At 38.8% G+C, this 21,220-nt stretch overlaps 1 protein-coding gene across 6 annotated transcripts in view; it reads left to right on the top strand.

Annotated features, from left to right (window-relative positions):
* Positions 1 to 21,220, top strand: part of STAT3 (signal transducer and activator of transcription 3) — a 58,053-nt gene that overhangs the window by 10,536 nt on the left and 26,297 nt on the right. For 5 of the 6 annotated variants that reach the window (XM_031468750.2, XM_031468748.2, XM_031468749.2 and 2 more), the window contains exon 2: positions 20,687 to 20,815. In XM_031468750.2, coding sequence (XP_031324610.1) covers positions 20,688 to 20,815 — 128 coding nt within the window. In that variant the 5' untranslated portion in view covers position 20,687. Of the gene's footprint in view, positions 1 to 20,683; positions 20,816 to 21,220 lie in introns of all 6 variants that reach the window. The other variant, XM_010981785.3, reaches the window with a different exon arrangement.

The raw sequence follows: 21,220 nt of genomic DNA, 5'->3' as shown, positions 1-21,220 counted from the left end.
GATCAAAATTCAGAGTTGAAGTAAGAAAATACAAAACAACAAAAACAACCTACTTGATAGGATTGTCATACTATCTTAGAACCTCAGGGTTCTCTTTGGCTGAGTGATTGACTGGAAAATCCACTGTGAATTCATACTTCAAGCCATGTTGTGTATGGGTGTGATTTTTAGATTTTAGATCATAAGCTGCTCCCAATGCAAACTGGAATAGTGTTTCTAAATTCTTAATTATTTTCTTTCTGAGTGCTTATTCTTCTTGCTAAGCCATGCCCACTGCCACACTTAAACATTGTCAGATTATAATTTCATGAGTAACTGAGACTTTTTCTTTCTCTTGTGTGGATGCTGGTGGATAAGATCAGTTGTTCTGTGAAGAGTGCTTACATCATCCAAAACTCTGATGTACAATGAAGTCCCTTATTTTTCCAAGTATATTATTCATTTTAATAAGACTTTTATAGAAAAGCTTGTCTAATTGGGGAGATAGCTTATCTCTCATCTTGAATACAGTTTAAACTTTATGAGTCAGATTTATCTTTTAAAAATATTTTTCATAAAGGTCAATTAATAAATTTTAAATATTAATAAACTATATATATTTTTTAAAAGCATTTAGGTTTACATGAAAGTTGAGCAGAAAGTACAGAGAATCTGCATATACCCCCTTCTCTCTCTCCCTCAGTTTCTCCAATTATTGACCTCTTGCATTAGTGTAGCACATTTGTTACCATTGATGAGCCAATGTTGATAAATTATTATGATGTATTATGATATATGATATATATTACTGTTGACATTATTATTAACTGAAGTCTATAGTTTACATTATATTTCACTGTTATACAGTCTACAAATTCTGACAATTGTGTAATAGCTTATATTCACCATTAGTGTTATACAAAATAGTTTCACTGCCCTTCAGAATCCCCTGTGCTCCACCTATTCATCCCTCCTCTGAACCCCGGCAACCACTGATCTTTTTTTATTATCTCTATAGTTTTATCTCTTCCAAAATATCATACAGTTAGAATCATACAATATGTAGCCATTTTAGATTGCCTTCTTTCACTTAGTAACATTCACTCAGATTCCTCCATGTCCTTTCAAAGCTTGATAGTGCATTTCTTTTTATTGCTGAATAATATTCCATTGTCTGTATGTACCACAGTTTGTTTATCCATTCATCTATTGAAGGACATCTTGATTGTTTCCAAGTTTTGTCAATTATGAATAAAGTTGCTATAAATATTCATGTGCAGTTTTTGTGTAGACGTAAGATTTCAGCTCATTTGGGTAAATACCAGGGAGTGGAATTGCTAGATCCTTATTGAAGGAAGGAGTAGGAATGGTTGGCTAGAGTGTCACCAGGGATCTCTGTGTTACCAGATTGGATGCCACTCTGTCACCGTCTTGCCCACCCTTGTAGTGGTATTGGGATCAGCTGAAAAACCTTTTTTTGTTGTTGTTGTTAAAATATTCTCTTCTCTTGGCTTCTGTGACAACATATTCTCCCGTTTTTCTTTAGTCTCACTGATCTTTACCAGTTGCCTTTCCTAGTTCATCCTCTGCCTGAACACTAATGTTGAAGAGCCTCAGGCCTCTGTCTTTTCTTCTCTTTTTCTATATTCTCTCCCTAGCTTGTCTTATCCAGTGCTTTGGCTTTAACTATTATCTCCATCCTGATGACTAACTACTAAGTGTGTATCTCCAACCCAGGTGTCTCCAGGCGCCAATTCCTGTGTCCTGCTGCTTAAATAACATTTCCCCTTGGACAGTTGTAGTTGTCTCCTATTTATCTTGTTGAAACATAACTCTTAAGCTTTTTTTATCTCAAACCTGTGCCGTTCTCCCTGTCTTGCTTTCCCCATCTAAGTAAATGACATCACCACCTTCCCTATTGTACAACCCAAAAACCTAGGAATATCCTTAATTCCCCCTTTCTCTCATGCCTCTGCTTCTCTTCAAATCATTAGCAAGTCTTGTTGGTTCCATCTCTAAAGTTTCCTTAAATGCCTTTACTTGTCTCATCCTGACTTCTGTTCCTGTTCTTTGGTAGACTAGATACCCTGAAAACCTCCTGTACAAAACACCAAGAAATGTTGGATAAACTGAACACTCCAGAAAACTAGGGAGATCTTCAGAGGCAAAAATCAAATGGAATTTCATCAAAATAAGAGAGAAGTTAGCCTATATTAGGGGTGGATGTTGGAGGGCATTTACCTATCCCCATTACTAAAGAATTTTAGTTTAACAGCCACTCTAGGGAGGAGACCAGGACTTGGTCTTGGTGAGGAGTTGAAACTGCCAAATCTAAAAGAATTCCTAAACATAGTGCAGCACATTTTAAGATTTGAATTTACACTATCTTTTTGGTCCTGGAAACTCCAATCTGAGATTTTTACCAAAAAAAGTTCCCTTTTCCTTTAGGAGTCAGAACAAATAGTTTACTTCCTCCAAGATGCCTTCTCTGGCCAACTCTATGACTCCAGTCACCCACTATCCTACCATCTTTACTGTTCTTGTCGCAAGTGGTAATTATCTTCCTCGTTTACTTATCTGTCTGCCTCAAGGAGGGCAAAGACCTCTCCTGTTCACCACTCTATACCCTGTCCTTGGTTCCAGACCAAGTGGTTTGTTTTTTTTTAATGAATAAATGAATGAAAGAGCAAATAATTCAGATTCCTTCTGAGAGAAGATAAAATGATATTATGTCAATTTACTTTTATTTTGGACTAAGCATTTCACTTTAAAACACAATTCTAATTTTTATCCAGAGTAATACATACAAATATTTTAGAAGTCGAAGAATACTGAAAGACTTATATTGAAAACAACAGTCTTACATCACATCCCTTTCCATTTCCAAGCATTGCTTCCCAGAGACAGCCACTGAAAGCATTTAGCTTCTTTTTCTGGTATTTACTTCTAGGCTTCTAAGTAATAAGCTTATACTGCTGTTTTTGATATATCAAGTTTTAGACACTTTTTAACTTCCTATTGTCGTTGGTAAAGATTTATTTCTTTCACCACCACTCTTCCTTCCCATACTTCACAGTATAATCATAATTTTTAAACCACTTCAGTTAAACCATGAATCATGCATTTTTTTTGGACTAAATATTGTTCACTGATAAGCTAAATAGTTTACTATGATTATGTATCCTTTCGCATGCAAATATTTGGTTTTTCTGGAGTTAATATTTTTATTTAAAAAAATTTTTTTTAAGTTTTCTTATACCTATTGCTAACTTTCTGCAAATGTTCCAGCAGATCTCTCAAATAAATGCCTGGTATTTTACTTCAGATACTTAAACACAGTGACGATCTATTCATCATTTTCTTGGTAACCCTCTCATCCCATCATTCTGCTGCAGTCGGGTCTCCTTTCACCACTCTCCTATATTGAAGTCCCTTTTACCTAGATCTTCCTCTTTTTGGCTTGATTGCTTCATTTACTGAAGCAGATATTCTGGTAACACGCCATCAGGAAGAGGTGCACGGGAAGTAAATTTTTTGAGTTATTGAGTATCTGAATTCTCTTTATTCTTTCTTCACACTTGCATCATTGTTTGTGTGGACACGGAACCATGTACTCATCATTTTGAAGGCATTGATGGCTCAATTGGCTTTGAATAATCCTTCAGTGTCTATTTGAAAATCTGGTGCTGTTCCAATTTCTGATCCTCTCCAGGAGACCCGTTTCTTTTCTCTGGGAGTTCGTATGACCTCTTTATTCCCACTGTTCTGAAATTTCACAGAATGTGCCTTAGTGTGGGTCTGTTTCGTTAGATTGAGTTCTAGATGAGTTCCTTTCAGTCTGGAAAGGGGAATTCTTATTATTTCTTTGATAATTCTCCCTCTTGCCATTTTCCCTTTCTCTTTTTCTGTGAATCCGCTAGGTCAGATATTGGATCTTTTGAACAGATCATCTGAGTTGTGTTTTGTTTCCCCTCTGCTTCTATTTTCCATTCGTTTGTTGTGGATTATATTCTAGGAGGTTTCCTTGGCTCTTTCAACCCATCTATTTAATGTTAAATTCTGGCTGTCATTTTCAGTTTCAAGGGTCCTTTCTCAGTTGCCATTTTCATCTTCATTTCTATCCTGCCCCTGTTTAACATATATAGTTTGTTTCTCTAAAGAGTTTATAGTTTTGTGAAATTTTGTATCCTAGTATTCTCTAATTCCTAGGTTCCTCTTGTGTTTATCTCTCTCTCATATTGGAAGTTTTCTTCAAAAGTGTAGTAGTTCTAAACCAGAAATAGACTCATGGACATAGAAAACAAACTATGGTTACCAAAGCAGGAAGGGAGGGAGGGATAAATTAGGAGTTTGGGATTAACAGATACACACTCTCTATATAAAATAGATCAACAACAAGGACCTACCATATAGTATCAGGAACTATATTCAGTTTCTTATAATAAGCTATAATGGAAAAGAATCTGAAAAAATATATATGTATGTATATATACATATAACTGAATCGCTTTGCTGTATACCTGAAGCTAACATTGTAAATCAACTATTCTTCAATAAAAAATAAAATTTCAAAAAGATGCAGTAGTTCTTAGTTAAAGTTGAATGGTCTTATTTGCTTGTTGTGTTTCCCTGCAGGGTGACTGGCAGAGGCCCTGGCTACCGAAGTTCCGGGAGCTGATGTCTGTACTTTCTCACCTAATTACCGCTGTTTTAGTTCAGTGACTCTCTTGCTCCCAGCTGTGCCTGGTGTCCCCAAGTCTGGACTTAGCTTTCTGCAGATAATAAGTTTTCTTTCTATCTGCTGCTGGGTTCGGAGAGAGGTAGCTATCTGGGGAATCTAAATGCTTTTTATACAGATTTTTTTTAACCAATTCTCCCGTTTTTAGCCAAACTTTCTGTCTCTCCCTTCAACCATACCTACTACCTCCAACTTTGAGCTTTTTCAGGGTTATACAGCATACCCCAGCTGGAAATCCTTTCTGTAGGCCCTTACTGTTCAGTTTTCTCAGCTGTGCTAAGTCAGTTACCATCACTTCACTTTCTAGATTCCAGAATCATACTGACATCTTTTGTCTACCATCATCAGGTGAGATTGTCCCATTCTTTGTCCTTGTGCATTTGTACCCATCACCCCTGATTCACTGTCACTTTAGTAGGCTTTCGGGTCATGTTTAACCAGAATATCTGTGTTGTGTTCTTTTGAACGCTTCTGTGTTTGCACATGCCGTTCCCTCGACTTGGACTGGTTAGCCCTTCCTTTTTAGTGTTACTGGCTCTCCTGTAGAGCCACGGTACCTTGTACAGTATGTGCTTTCTGGTGTAGCACCATTCCACTTCCAAGTAGTTATCTCATTACGCGTCTGCTTTTCTTTCAAAACTGTATCTTCCTTGACAGTAGGGACCAGATTGCACAAGTCCAGGAGCACCATTCACCTTGTTATTTTGCGTTATGTCTCAGGAGTACCCCCTGGAGTTATGCGTTCCCCTTGCTCTGGTAGAGGTACTATGAATTCTCCAATTCTGTCTTCCTCAGGGCTTAGCAAAGCACCTGGTAAAGAGGCACTCACATGTTCAGTGAACCCAAGACACCTTTGCACTGCACGTGGCCTTCTAAATGTCACAGTTGGCTAGAAAACCTCTGAGATGGAGATGTCATGTATAACATGATGACTATCCTTAACCACATTGTATTGTAAATTTGAAAGTTGCTAAGAGAGTAGCTCTAAAAAGTTCTCATCACAAGCAGAAAAATTATGACTTTGTGAGGTGATGGATGTTAACTAAATTTACTGTGGTAGGCATTTCACAATACATACGTCTATCAAATTATGTTGTATACTTAAAATATATACAGTATTATATGTCAATTATCTCTCTTTTTTTTTTTTTTTATGAGAGGGAGGTAATTGGGTTTATTTATTTATATTTGGTGGAGGTACTGAGGATTGAACCCAGGATCTCACGCATGCTAAGCGTGCACTCTACTGCTTGAGCTATACCCTCCCCCCCCCCATGTCAATTATGTCTCATTAAAACTGGGGAAAAAAGAAAAGGAAAGAAAACCTTTGAGAAATAGTGTATTTTGCTTCTGTGTGTTTTTATCTATGGAGGTTCCAGCTATATAATAAACATTATTTTTTTAAAGCCCCAACAACAAAATACTTTAACAGAATAGCAATTGTGGCCCCTTTTTTTCTGCCTGGATAGATGATTTTCTCTTTGTAGTCAGATGCTTTTTCCCCCTCTCACCGTAGTTTTCCAGTTGTGAAGTTGAAGGCTTGATCCACTCTTCGCCTCTTAAGTCATATTGTGGTGGAAGTAACACTAACCTAAGTCAAGATGCTGATTATTGAATGTTGTTCCCAATGCTGATGTCGGTGGCCTATTTCCATGTCTATAAAGTGAAGAGGTTGGATTTGATACATTTCAAGAGCTCTTAAACAACAGCAAAAACAACAGCAAAATGCTTTTTGTTACTGAGTTGGAGCCCAAGTGTCTTGAGGGTAAAGCACTGAAAAGCAGGCAGATTTACTGTGTAAAGAGATTTACGATTGACTTTAGGTTGGGTCTTAGACCTTTCACTTTGGGAATATCTCAGAATAAACTTACTCATCCAAGTGGTTTAATGTTTTAGGAGATGCCTCATTTCAGTGTCTACATGACAGTATTTAGTTACAGTATAATTTCTTAAGTTCTCAGGTACCACCAACAGGCACATGTCATGAAATGTCCTCTTTTAGATGATGGCAGGGTGCTAGAGTCTCATTATTAAAAGTTTAGGAGTATCAGATCTACTATATAGCAGTTTAGCGTGATAAGAAAAGCCTTGTATTAGAAAAATATTTTTACTGGGCAGAGTATTGTTTTATTTAATTTTGTTATTTTTGTTTAATTGAAGTACAGTCAGTTATGATGTGTCAATTTCTGGTGTATAGCACAATGTTCCAGTCATGCATATACGTATATTCATTTTCATATCCTTTTTCATTAAAGGTTATTACAAGGTATTGAATATAGTTTCCTGTACTATACAGGAGAAACTTTTTTCTTTAATCTATTTTTATATATAGTAGCTAACATTTGCAAATCTCAAACTCCCAAATTTATCCTTTCCCACCCCCCTTTCCCCAGTAACCATAAGATTGTTTACTATGTCTGTAAGTCTATTTCTGTTTTGTAGTTGAGTTCATAGTATCCCTTTTTTCCTTTTGTTTTTAGATTCCACATATGAGTGATATCATACGTTATTTTTCTTTCTCTTTCTGGCTTACTTTACTTAGAATGATGATTTCTAGGTCCATCCATGTTGCTGCAAATGGCATTATTTTATTCTTTTTTATGGCTGAGTAGTATTCTGTTGTATAAATATACCGCAGCTTGTTTATCTAGTCATCTGTCGATGGACATTTGGGTTGCTTCCATGTCTTGGCTATTGTATATAGTGCTGCTGTGAACATTGCAGTGCATGTACCTTTTTGAATTAGCGTTCCCTCTGGATATATGTCCAGGACTGGGATTGCTGGATCATATGGTAATTCTATTTTTTGTTTTTTGAGAAATCTCCATACTGTTTTCCATAATGGCTGCACCAAACTACATTCCCACCAGCTTATAGGAGGGTTCCCTTTTCTCCACACCCTCTCCAGCATTTACTGTTTATGGACTTCTGAATGATGGCAAAAACTTTTTTGATGTTTACATTTTCATGTAAATTCTTCTGTTGGGAAACTTTGTATATATTTGCTTTGTCTCTTAGAGTAAATTTGCATGAATCATTTCATCTATTAGCTTGTGCTTAAGGAAAACTAGCTTATGCCATTAGGTGAAGTTAATTAGCTGTTTAATGTATTTCAGTCTTCTCTGTGCTGAAAGTATGTTACAGATTTTTATAGCTTATTAATTTTTGCTCATTTATTCAACAAATATTTGAACATCCTGTAGGTGCTGGGGAAGTAGTAGTGAACAGGAAAAAATCTATTCTTCTGGAGTGCACAGCCCTGGCAAGTGGCAGTAGAAAGAGAGAAACAAAAAAGAAATATCTGGTATATTGGCGGGTCATGAGTACTGTGAAGAAAAATTCAGCAGGGCTAGATGCTGTTTTATTTTACATAGAGTGATGTCAAGGGACATTTGTGCAGAAACCTGGATGAAGTGAGGGAGCGAGCCACCTAGGTATCTAGGGGAAGAGCTTTCCAGGAAAGAGAAGAAGGTATGAAAATCTGGGGCAGAAATGGGTGTGGTGTGTTCCAGAAGCAGAAAGGAGGCGGGTGTAAGCCAGTGGGAAAGCAGTGGGAGAGGAGGTTGGAGGGGTATCCAGGGCAAAATGGATTATCTGGTGAGCCATGGTAGGAGTTTGGAATTTGTTTCTGAATGGGTTTTGAGCAGAGGAATGAAATGATCTGACTTATATTTTGAAAGGATCTATAATGCGGAGAGTAGACTGTAGAGGGACAAGGTTGAGAGCATCAAGACCTGTTAGGATTTAGTACAGTAGTTGAGGTCAGAACTGATGGTGGCTTGGAGTGAGATTGTAGCAGTGGAGGTGGTGAGAACTGCTTACATTCTAGATACATTTTGAAGGTAGAGCTAACAGGATTTGTTAATGGACTGGATATTGAGGGGAGAGAAGGAGGAGGAACAGGAAGAGGAGAGATATTGGAGTCACGGCTTATATTCAAAGTTTTTAGCCTGGTCACACGCAAGAATGGAGTTGCCATTTGCTAAAATGGGGAAGATTGGAGAGGAAGTTGTCTGGGAGAGGTTTTTAATGAAAGGGTTAGTTTGGGATACATTAAATTTGGGGTGCTTGTTGGACAGCCAAGTGGAGATATTGTGTAGGCATTTAGAGGACTTGGGTTCATGGGAGAGATTGGGGCTGGAGATGTGAATTTGGAGATTGTCAGGGCTTGTTTTGAAGGAGTGGAACTGGATGAATCATTTAGAAATTGAGTGCATAGAGGAAGGAAGAGGTTTACTAGTCAGATAGTTTTTACAGCAAAGCCTTTCCTTTCTCATGGAAGTTGGACTCTATAAAGATGGTATTCCATCACTCTGTTGGTAAAAATGTTGTTCTAGTCACCAAGTACAATAAACCAACTCAAATTCAGTAGCATAAAGCAGCAACCACTTTCATGTGCTCATAGATTCTGTGGGCAGGAATTCAGAAAGCACAGCAGGAATGCCTTGTCTTTGTTCCACAAAGTTTGGGACCCCGGCTGGGGAAACTTGAACATTGAGGGGTGGGGGGCAGTTACCATGGGGAGGCTGCTTCACTCACATGCCTGATGCCTGGGCCAGGATGGATCAAAGACTGATCTCAACTGGGACTGTAGACGAAATGCCCCCATGGGGCCCCTTTTGCTTTGGGCTTCTCACCGAATGTTGGTTAGGTTCTGGGGAATGAGCCCTCCAAGAGAATCAGGCCTTCAGAGTTGCATACCGACACTTCTGTTATATTCTGTTGGTTGGAGCGGTCATGGGCTTAGCCAGATTCAAGGGTGGGAGACAAAGACCCCTTCTCTTGAAGGGAGGAGTAGCAAATAATTTGGGCCCATGTTTTACAACCACCACATTTGAATCTGAGGTTCTGCCCCTAAACCATAGTTACTTTGAAGGAAAGAGTTCTAACACAGGGTCCACAAATAGGGATTCTCAGCCCTAGTTATCCATGCTCCATGCTAAGTGACCTGGTTACCTTAACATCTCTTATAGGGAAAGTGACCTGAATAAATTTGAGGAAAGGTTCATCCTTCTCTTTAGTAAGTATTGAACTGTATTGTGGATCTGTGACACTGAGATCCAGAAACTCGAATTCCCTTCCTCTGCTTTATTTTAGTTGCCTCTTTTGAAAGAATATTAACAACTTACATAGCATTCCAGATCAGTGGATGCTTTTTGAGTCTTATATTTGGGCTTTGGCGAGAGATAACAGTACCCACAGGTTTTTTTTTTTTTTTTTTTTCTTTCAGCAACTTGTCCTTCTCCTCCCTTTGTTGCCTTCAAGCCTGGACATTTTGACATGATGGTTTGCTTGCCCAACCTGTAACTGTTTCTCAGAGGCTCTACTCCTGTTTTAAAAAGTTGGCACCTTGCCTCTGATTCCTGTGAGGGTGAGTCCCTCAGCAGTCACAGCTCATTGGGAGGATGCTTTGCTTCTCTCTGGAAAAACCCCCAAATTCTGGGTAGCCAATCATATAGGGTAGAGCTAGTCTCGTTTTCCTAGATGCAGTTGCCTTACTTGTGCCATGCTTTTCAGTACTGTCACCATCAGTGATGTTCAGGAGGAACTTTTTGCAGTGGAGGTGGTATTTATGTGTGTGTGCAAATGTGAGTAAAGGAAACTACAAAGGAAATGTTCATTTGGTATCTTAAATCCAATATCCAGTTGGAAGCTCTAAATTAGAATGATACATGAGGGTCAAGTGGAGGTGATGGAATCAAAACAAGAAAAAGCCTCGGCCGCATATGTCAGTACTGTGGGCATTCAGAGTCAAAGCCGTGACTGGGCCAGGGGTGGGGTCAGGGAATGCCTCTCCAACAGAGACAGGAAAGGGACATATGATGCCCTCAAAGGGAGAATATTGTAGGCAAAAACATCTGTGAGAATGGAAAGAAAAGGAACAAAGTCTAGGCGAGGGGGGAATAAGTTGACTTCAGGAAGACAGGCCATTTTGAAAGTCATCTGGAGGCTGGAGAGAGATGCTAGAGGTGGTCAAAGCTGGCTAAGGAGTTGGGAAGTCTTAGCCAGGGGTAAAGATTTTGGATTGGACGATGAGAAGTTGGTGTGTGTTTTTGAGCTGGGATGTGCAGTGATTTTACTTATTGAAAGGTCATCCTTGAATTTTTCAAACAGCAAGTCTGAAAGAGTTGGTCTGCTCCTTGGAATACTTCTTACTGGAGGCAATGTCCTTGCCTGGGAGAATCTGGTTCAGTCAGTGTAGTTGTAATTCATACCAGCACTTCATTCACTCAGTATGTGTGTTTTGAGTATCTTCTATGAGCTGGGCACCCTGCTGGATGCTGGGGGGTGAAGGGGAGGACACGCTAGTGAGCAAAAGCTGAGGCTCTTCCTCTCCTCGAGCTGGCATTCGGGCATAGAGGTTACAAGTGCAAGTTAAGGAGTCACAGTGCCCTGGTCCAAGTGATGGTCATGGTGGTAGAAGGAAGGCTTGTGGCGGGGCTGTGGAGGGAGGCCCTAGTGTTTCTGAGCAGGATGAGTGCCAGGAGCTCAGCCAGTAGGCTGGTGCCAACCAAGGCAAGAAAGGCAGGGGTAGCCAGGCCATGGGTCACTTAATAACACACTTACAAACACTTATACCCTGTGTGCCAGCTGTGGCCAGTGGCCCTGTGCGTGAGTCCTATTTTCTCGCCCTTTTTATAGATGAGGAAACTGAGATGCAAAGAGGCTAAATCACTGGCACTAGCTCACATCCATCTCAGCAGTGGGGCTGGATTCATGCCTGGACATGTGGCTCTGGGATCCTGGCTCTAAGCACAGCACACTGCTGCCTTAGTAACACATGTTTTGTTTTTCAGCCTAAGAACAACGCAGAGTCATTAGCGGGGTTTTTAAGTAGGAGAGTAGCAAGATCAAGTCTATGTCTTAAAAAGGTGTCCTACTCACAGTATGGAAAATGGGTTGGAGGGAAGCCTGCAGATGTGGGGAGGCAGATAAAAGCTCTTGTCGTGCGTGGCGCAGGTGTATTTTGGCTCTGAGGTTTCTGGTGGATTTTCTTAAACTCCACCATTCCCCTCAGAAAAGGAGTCAATCAGTCACTGGAGTAAAAACCCTGGACCTTTTTTGGTTAAGAATGAACTTACTAGTTTTACTGCAGCACTTATTCTTGGATTGCAGTAACCTTGTTGTCTAGAGGGAATCCAGCCTGATCATAGCGCATACACTGAGCAGTCCATAGAGGCTGTCCAGCAATTGTTCTCCCAGTGTTGGAATTACTGCTGTGCCATTTCTCAGGGTGAACATTTAACCTCCATTTGACCATCAAACGCAAAGGAACCTGGGAGGTTGTCCCTTACTCTTCCCTTTCTCTGAGTCACCTTTGCCCTTCAAACCATCACCAAGCCCCATCAGATCTCCCTTTCGTATCTCTGGAAAATGCTCCCTTCAAGACATTTCTGATGCTACCACCCAAGCTCAGGACTGCCTCCATCTTTCACCTTGATTATTGCATCTTGAGGGATCTTTTCTGAAATGTGGGTCAAATTGTCACTTGCCTGCTTAAAACTTTTCAGACCTTCCCATTACCCTTGGATGAGAGTCCCTGTTTCTGAGTATGGCTTACATGAGAGCCCTTCCGACCTTATCTCATGCCGTAGTCCCCTTATGCAGTCTCCACAGTGTTCTGCTGCGTTACAGCTGCCCATCCTTGGAGCTAATTATTCAGTACATGTGGGGTAAGGACCAGCCTCCAGCATCTCCGAGCCCCTCAGGTGATTCTGATTTGCACCCTGAGTTGAGTCCTGATCTCTGCTCTTATTCTGAGGTGCTAAATCTGGCCAGGTATTAGCATCATCTGAAGAGCTTTTAAGTATTGAAACCTGGTTCCTACCCTCAGCAATTCTGATTTGGAATCTGGTTTGGTCCCAGGCATCTCTATTTTATTTTTTATTAAAAAAAATCTATATATACACACACACACACATATATATATATATATATATATGTGTGTGTGTGTGTGTATGTATATATATATATCTGCCCTTGTAATTTTAACCTACAGGTGGGGACCCTCTGCATACAGAGAGAATTACTCCAGAGAGCAGAATCTGGGAGTAGAATTTGTGGGAAAACAGATTCTGGTTCTTAAGTGATTTACCCTTTCATGTACAGATCAAATATTTAAAAAGCCACTCTTCTGTAATTTATCTTTTCCCCTCCTAACCTCACTTCTAACCCAAGCCTTCTTACTGGGCAAAATATTCCAGTTCTTGGACGCCTCACACCCTGATTGCCCCTTCCTGAATGTGTGTGTTTCACAGTGAGCCATTTAGATTGTGATACGATTAGAGTATCATTAGGTGTGCCCCAGTTACAGCTGGACTAATAGACCCTTTAATTCAAACACTATATACGTCTGTTGAAATACCATAAGATCACATCGGCTTAATATTATGGTTGGTTCATGGGTTACTTAAAATCAATTAAACCCCCCCCCCCCCAGCCTAGCGGTTAGGAGCAGGAATGCTGAAAACAGGCTAGGTTAGGATTCCAGCTCCATGCCTTTACTACCTGTCTGATCTTGGGTGTCACTTAAAATTCTGTGCTTCATTTTCTTCCTCTGTAAAATGGGATATAAAAGTAGTATCTATTTCACAGGGTTGTTGTGAGGATGAAATGAGGAAATAAATATATGTCAAGTGCTTAAAAGAGTGCTAAATAAATATTAACGATGATCATTAGTTATTTGGACTGCTCTTAAACCAACGTTCTTCTTTTTCATCTTTTTCTTTCGTTTGGAAATCACTTAGTGTTCTGACCTGTAGTCTTTTTAAAATGTGGAGCTGTATTAGGTGGACTATGTATGGAGATATCAGGTCACCACCCAACTCTCTCTTCTCCCTTCCTTCTCCCCTTTCCAGACGCCAAATCACAGCATTACTCCCTCCCTCCCTCAGGATATGGTACAGAGACCCAGAAAATGCATGTATTTTACCAGCAGGGAAAGCGGACTTTACCGTTTAACAGGACTAATCTGATGGATGAATCTCTGTTTCCCAGGGCATTGAGGAAATGGATTTAGCATATGAAATGTTGAAAGGGATGCTCTGAGGGGAAGAAACAATACAGCAATGAGGGGTGTCTAGCACATGTAGGAGGGATGCTGTAATCCCTGATTTTTTTTTTTAGGTTTACTTATTAATTTTCAGTTCTCTGTTTTGTTAGGTAGAATTGTTACAATTTGACTGCACATATACAATATATTGCATGTAAATACATATACACAATATACTGCACATATTTTTTAAAATTTACATATATGTCCTGTTCATTGTTTCTAAGAACGTTTAGAGCTTTAGCTTTTTAAACTTACGTAGTTATCAAAGGAATAAAGCCAACCGCAAAATAAGAAGTCATTCGAAAAGATACATACACCCTGCTATTAACAGCAACATTATTTATAATTGCCAAGATAAGGAAGCATCCTTGTACATCCCTTATTTTTTTTAAACTTTTGCAACAATCCTTAAAAGAGGACTGCTTCCCCATTTTACTAAAGGAGAAGGCTGTTCAGTAGTGAAGTAATGTCCCCCAAACAAGTAGCTGAAATGGCAGGCAGAGCTTGGACCCAGGTCCAGCCAGTGTCTGGTCTCTCTGTCCTTGGCTTCACACCACATTCATCAGAGGGCTGTGTCTGATTGGGGGAAGGGATGTGTCACAAAGTGGGGAGGCCATGTGACACCAATTTGGTCTCTTTTGTGGTTTTTGTCTAGAGCTCAGACCTGTTCTCAGGCAGTTTTAACCATAAGCTTCACTCTCCATAATTGACAAAGCGTGTCTAGTTGTGTTACTTTCGTTTTTGAGGGAATTATGTTTGTTATGCTCTTGCTCCTTTAATCCGAAATATTTGTGATCAAATGTAGTGCGTATCCCAAATCAAGAATGGAGAATACGTCAGGTTTGTTTTTTTTTTTTTAAACTCCTTAACACGATTAGATTTGAAATAATAAGAGGCTTTGGCAATAGATGGTTTTCAGGATCTTTTTCCCAAAGGTAGCTGGGTGAGCACTAGATTTGGGGCAGTGCTTTTGGTTTTGTTTTGAAAATCCTGATTGTCTTTCATGGATCAGAGCACCAGGTTTTCCTTCCTTTTTGCTGGTAGTTTACATTCCTGCTAGTCTCCACCTCTTACAGTTAACTGTAAATCTGATACATTTTGTTCTCTGTGTTTCTGGATTTAAGTTAGATAACTATACAAAAGTGGTGCCAGTGGTAAGAGCTTACATGAGGCAGGATTTGGAATGGAAAAAGTCATGTGCTCAGCACAAGATTCTTGGACTTTCCCAAGAATTAAAGTGAAATAAGAAGAATGAGGGATAGCAGACTTTTAGGGGTTGAGTGTGCTCCACAGTGTTATTAAAATTGTTCTTTCCCTGCCTTCTCCGAGCTCCACTGCCCAGTCATTTATTTGATACTTCTTTCTCATACTCAATTTTGCCACATTAGTAGGGAACTATATAATTCAAGTTCTCTTGTATCTTGAGTGTCTATTTTTGCAAGGAAGAGTTGGTTTCTGACTTTCAAGCAAATCTTATTATTTGTAATTGAATATATTTGAATATTACAATAAGGTTAGTTCAGACTGGGCACTCAAGTGTTAATAATTTTGTCTTGTTAGGAAGTCAAAACTAGATTTCTATATAGACTTATTGTAAAGGCAAACATCTAGTCTTAAACTTTATAAAGGAGCTGTTTGGATTTATAAGCCGTGAAATTATATATTTAAAAGTGTACTTATTTCGAATTATCTTTGTAAATTTGAAATTCCAAATTTTTAATGTCTGGGGTGTTTATGAATGGTTGAATTACCAGTAGTTAAATAGCTGAGGCTGTAATATCTAAATGTGGACTCCCTATCACTCATTACGCCTTTGATTCAACAGTGACAATTTCAAGAAGATTGAGTGTCTCTGTAGCATTAATTGTCTTTCAGTTTTTCTCACTTTTTTTCTCCTCCATAATTTACTTTCATTTTACTTTAAATAATATGAGTTTGTAGCTACCTCATACTATTTTTGGAATGTGGTATGGTAAGAATAAACTGTTGGAGCTTATAAATATAAATAAATTCTGTGGCTCCGAATGGAATTATCAGGATTACATTGAAAGCACTGATAGAAATCAAACAGTTGTTCTGTGGACTTGAAGCAGAAATCTTTCTGTAGTACATATTTACTATACAATAAGATTTAAAAGAGAATACGAAGTTGTAAAAATACTATGATGCCAACTTTCAAGAAAAAACAAATATATATACACTCGGAGATAGATTGAAAAGAATTATATCAATATACATGTCAATTGTAGTTCTAGATAGTGAGATAATAGGACATGGGTGATTTTATCTTTTGGGTGTTTGTTTTCAAATTTTCCACAGTGAAGATTATTACTTTTATAATCCCTTAAAAATGTCTTCTTACAAAGACTGGTTTCTTTAGAAATCAGTACAATTTCTATGTTACTTTATACTTGAGTTGCCTTAGTCCCTGGGCCTTTCCTGATAGCAGAGAGGAGCTTAGTGTAGGAACAGATGAAATACAAATGCATATAAATATGTCCTATTTACAATATAGGTATTTCTAACATAGAGTATGGCTGAAACCCAAAGAAAAATCTTGTGACACAGTGCAAGGTGGAACAGAAACTATCTTTCGATCGCTTTCTGTTCTGGATTATTGTCTCTGGCTTTCGTGTCTCCCCTCACTTTCACCCCTCACTCCCTCACTCAGCCCTTTGGTAAATCCGCTGGTGCGTGGCTGTGAAGAACAAATGTTAATTTAAAACGATGTTTTATGGGATTGGTATAATGAAACCTTTTGTAAGTGGTCCTGACCTGTGATTCTCAACATACCCCTTGGTTTATTTAGAGTGAAGTGTATAAATGAGAACTGTGACTTGGACAAACTTTTTTAGTGATCTTTACAGTAATAAGTTCCCCATTAGACAATAGTTTTTTGCCTTATGACTTGTTGTTGGTAAGTTATCCCCAAGGGGTTGAGAAATTCCTGTTTTGAAAAGTTCAGAAAGTCTTTGGTGACTTGCTGTTTCATTTTTATTGTTCTTTTCTCTTCAGTTGTAGAAAACGGGATCACACTTACCTTTCCTTTATCTGCTAACATTTACTGTCTGCAAACCTAAACTGAATAAACACCTGGAGAGAATTAAGAGCGTGTGTTACCCTAAACCAGCCACCGTTATGGATGAATTGACTTCTCTCCTCTGCACCTAGAATGGTCCTGGGCACTCAAATAGTTGTGCAAATCGCTTTCTGTGTTCTGGAGTTCAGTGAAAGTGGTTATTAAGTCATAGACTTAGAATTATTCCGTAGATAAGAAATACTTTAGTTAGAATTTAGTGGAGTTCTTCAGATTAATGTGTAATTTGAAAAACCAGAATTGAAATTGTTAAATAAAGTGGGCTTTAAAAAATTTTTTTCCCTAGTAAAGCGATTAGCACAAAGCTAGTTGGCAGTGGTTTTCCTAGACAATTTGGCTAGTGACCTCTTAAGGATATACAGTTCTTATGAAGAGTGTTTGGTCTGGTTGCCCTGTGGCCCCTGTTAGTTAAATATGGTTTGTAGCTAAGTAGCTGGTAAGAAAATCACTGTTTGACTCTTTGCCCATGTTCTCCTTGAAAATACTACCTGCACTTTGGCTTTAAATTGGAATGATTTTTTCAAAAAAATATAAGATAGCTATTACAGTATTACCTACAGTGATTAGGCTGAGAGGTAGAACATACAATCAGTCATTTTTGGTGCTTTAATTTTATGGAGAATACTATTAGCTGGTTTCTGGTTTAAGAAACAACATAATTATTATACTACTTACTGAAACTAACTACAACCCCAAATAAAACCAAAACAACAATAACAAAACCCCTCTGAGTTATAGGCTAGAAATGAATTGGCAAATCTTCAACAACTTGTAATTTTTTAATGGTATGTTAGTTTGAAAATACAAATATTTATGCATGACTTCAATGTTAATCTTTAATTAAGCAGGTACAGTGCTTTATGTTTTCATTTGCAACCTCAGGGAGCAGACTGTGATGGCTCTACATTTGTATCCAAGATCAGCAGTTAAATAATTAGTCTTCTTTTTATTGATTTATGATACTGGAATTTATTTTGAAAAGTAGATGTCTGTTTCTTTAAATCATCTATTAGGAGGACCACAGCTTTTTGACTGCATAATCTAGAGGGGTAGTGTCCAAAAAACATAGGTGGCAAGTCACATATGTAATGGTAAAGTTTCTAGTAGTGATATCTTTTAAAGAAGTATAAACAGGTGAAATTAATCATAATAATATATTTTATTTAACAAATATATCCAGAATATTAATATTTCAATATTTGTGAGATATTTTACTTTTTATATTAAGTCTTCAAAATCCAGTGTGTATTTTACAGCGTATCTCAGTTTGAACCAGTCACATTTCGAATGCTCAATAACCACGTGTCTACTGACTACGGTATTGACTTATGTAGGTCTACTGCGTACGTTCATATGCAGTAGAAATCTACATAAATTGGCATCTTAAACAGATTTCTATGCAAATCAGGTCCTAAGAAACAGAAGGCAGATCCTGATGCTTTTAGCCTAGGAGGCAAATTTTAACTTGGCCCTAATGTGAATATTGTAAGAGTTTTAATGGCCTTTGATTTCTTATTGAGAGTAAAACACAGTATGGTTATACTGCTTCAGTGGGTAGCATGTGCTTCAGTTACTGCTCTCATTAGCCAGTGTTTGGTGTACATGTCCCACTGCCCAAGTAGCATCGCGTTGGTCCTGTGGCAGGTTAGTCTTGGGGTGAGAGATGGTGGGGCTAGGGACAATTGCAAAGGAGTGGTGCTGAAAATGTTTGGAAGGTGCCTAAGAGGAAGGAAGACACCGTTAAAAGAAAAAATCCCAAGAGCCCAGGGAACTTAACGTATTCCCCTCTAACATTATTGGAAGATTTAGTTTATTTATGGAAACAAAATTGGTCTGATTGGGGCAAATACCTCATACTGACATTTTCATTTCTTTGCTTTACTGAACTTTTTCACCAGTGGCATTTAAGCCCTTAGTACTTGAGGAGGGAAATACCTTAGTGGTGTAAGTGTAAAGTACACACAGGATTTAGAAAGCTTAGCACAAAAAGAAGAATGTGAAGTGTCTCATTAATAATTTTTATATGATCACATGTTATGATGATAACATTTTAGATACATTGGGTTAAATAAAACATATGATTGAAGTTAATTTTACCTGCTTCTGATACTAGCTACTATACATAAAACAAACAAGTTTATGTAGTATAGCACAGGGAACTATATTCAATGTCTTACAGTAACCTATAATGAAAAAGAATATGAAAACAAATATATGTATGTATACATGACTGAAACATTATGCTGTACACCAGAAATTGACACATTGTAAACTGACTATATTTCAGTAAAAAATAATGCAAAATTAAAAAAATATTTTACCTGCTTCTTAAATATGGCTCCTAGAAAATTTAAGATTGCACATGTGGCTTGTAGTACATTTCTATTGAATAATGCTGCTTTAGGATTTTTAATTGCTCATTGTACAAGACTGCTGTGAAGAGATTGTCCCTGCTTTCCTGAGTAGGTGCTTGAAAGCTTGACCAGTTGATGCCATCTTTGCAGTAGCAACGTGAGGGGATCTTCTGTGTCTGTTCCCGCCCAAGAGAGGCAGGGAGAGGAGCAGCACAGCCCTCTCAGATTCTGTCAGAACACCAGATCCTGAACCACTTGCTACTTTGAGAACAGAAGACCTGTCAGTTTTATCACCAGTGAAAGGACCAGTAATTAGGTGCTTCTTCATGCCTTCTCTGAGAAATAAAGCAAGCACTCTAGTTAAGTGTATATGTTTGTGTTTGTGTGTGTGTGTGTATTTAATTTTGTTGGGGGGGAAGTAATTAGGTTTATTTATTTATTTAATAGAGATACTGGGGGTTGAACCCAGGACCTTGTGCATGTTAGGCATGCACTCTACCACTGAGCTATACCTGCCTCCACTGTGCCTCCCCTGTATGTTTATATGTATTCTATCTTTCAGTAAATGTTCTCGCTGTCCCAGAGGGCCATCTCCATATACTTTGATCTGTGCATACCTTAGTCTTTGGCTACTACTCACAGTTATCTTTACAGCTTCTTAAGACTACTTGGTCTGTATTGCTATTTCCATGACCCAGGCTTTTCAGAAAGGGGACTCAGGGTGGTTAGCTGGCTTGACTTCCTGAGCATTTCCCTGGGGTATTCATGAGCTGGGGAACAACTGGAATGCCTGGTTTTTAGCTTCTCTTCTTTCTCACCCCAGACTGAGAAATTCCAAAAACAAATTTACTCTTTTTTTGAGTGGGATAATGCCAGGCAGACCCCTGCTTATACTTTTTAACCTGTAGTCTTGGAATTAGCTCTCTGTCTTCCCTGAACATCCACATCCCACATTTTGGTCTTAGTTCGGGTTTCCTGTATTTAAACCTCTCAGTTCACCTAAAAGGAGTGTATGGTAGAAAGAAAGGAACTGACATCTGTGGAGCATCTGTTGTGCACTAGGCACTGAGCTGGATGCTCTAGAAATATTATCTCAACAGCCCCGAGGGATGGAATTATGACTGTTTTATAGAGGAAGAAATGGAGATCTGGAACTTAAGTAGTTTTTCAGCTTCGCATACCTCTGGTAGATAATGGATCCTAGAAGTTGGCATCATGCCCACATTGTCATCCTAGTTTAGAAGAAAGAAGCTGTGATGTGGTTCCAGTGGTAGAGACTGTGACTGTATATGTGTTGTTCTCAACTGGGAGAAACATGCGAAGTCCTTTCCAAAGCATCTGTCCCTAATGACAGACTGACATGTGTGTTGGGGAGGTGGGTTGTTTCTATACTGTCTACTACTAGGGCTCGTAGTGACCATATGAACACTGTGGTTTACGGTTGTGACCCCTGATTCCAGCAGAATGGCCCAATGGAATCAGCTACAGCAGCTCGACACACGGTATTTGGAGCAGCTTCACCAGCTGTACAGTGACAGCTTCCCGATGGAGCTACGGCAGTTTCTGGCCCCTTGGATTGAGAGTCAAGATTGGTAAGTCCTTCTTGAGAAACTCCCCAAGTCGTTAGGTTTTAGTCTGAGTCAAGAGACACGTTCTGCTCAATGCTTAACTCTTTGCTAGCCATTCCACTGAAAAACTTACGGACACAGGCGAGGGGGCAAAAGAGATCAGAAGATAAAAAGGTAGTTTTAGTTTTGCAAAATCATTTTCTTTATTTAGAAGGGCATATGGGCAGCTGTCTTCTGGCACAGTGAAACAGCCTGCTTGCTGGTAGATGTTTTAAAGGCTAATTTGGGTCTCATTTACTTGGTGAGATGCTCTGTGTGTTCTGACACTTCAGGAACATGATACAAATATATTTTATCTGAATGAGACTTCTGTCATGGGTGAAAATTTGGGTCTATACTTCTGATTCCCCTTTCATTAAAGGAACAAGA

Source organism: Camelus dromedarius, chromosome 16 (genome assembly GCF_036321535.1).
Source record: "Camelus dromedarius isolate mCamDro1 chromosome 16, mCamDro1.pat, whole genome shotgun sequence".
Taxonomy (NCBI): Eukaryota; Metazoa; Chordata; class Mammalia; order Artiodactyla; family Camelidae; genus Camelus; species Camelus dromedarius.
This window is presented reverse-complemented; position numbering and strand designations above follow the sequence as displayed.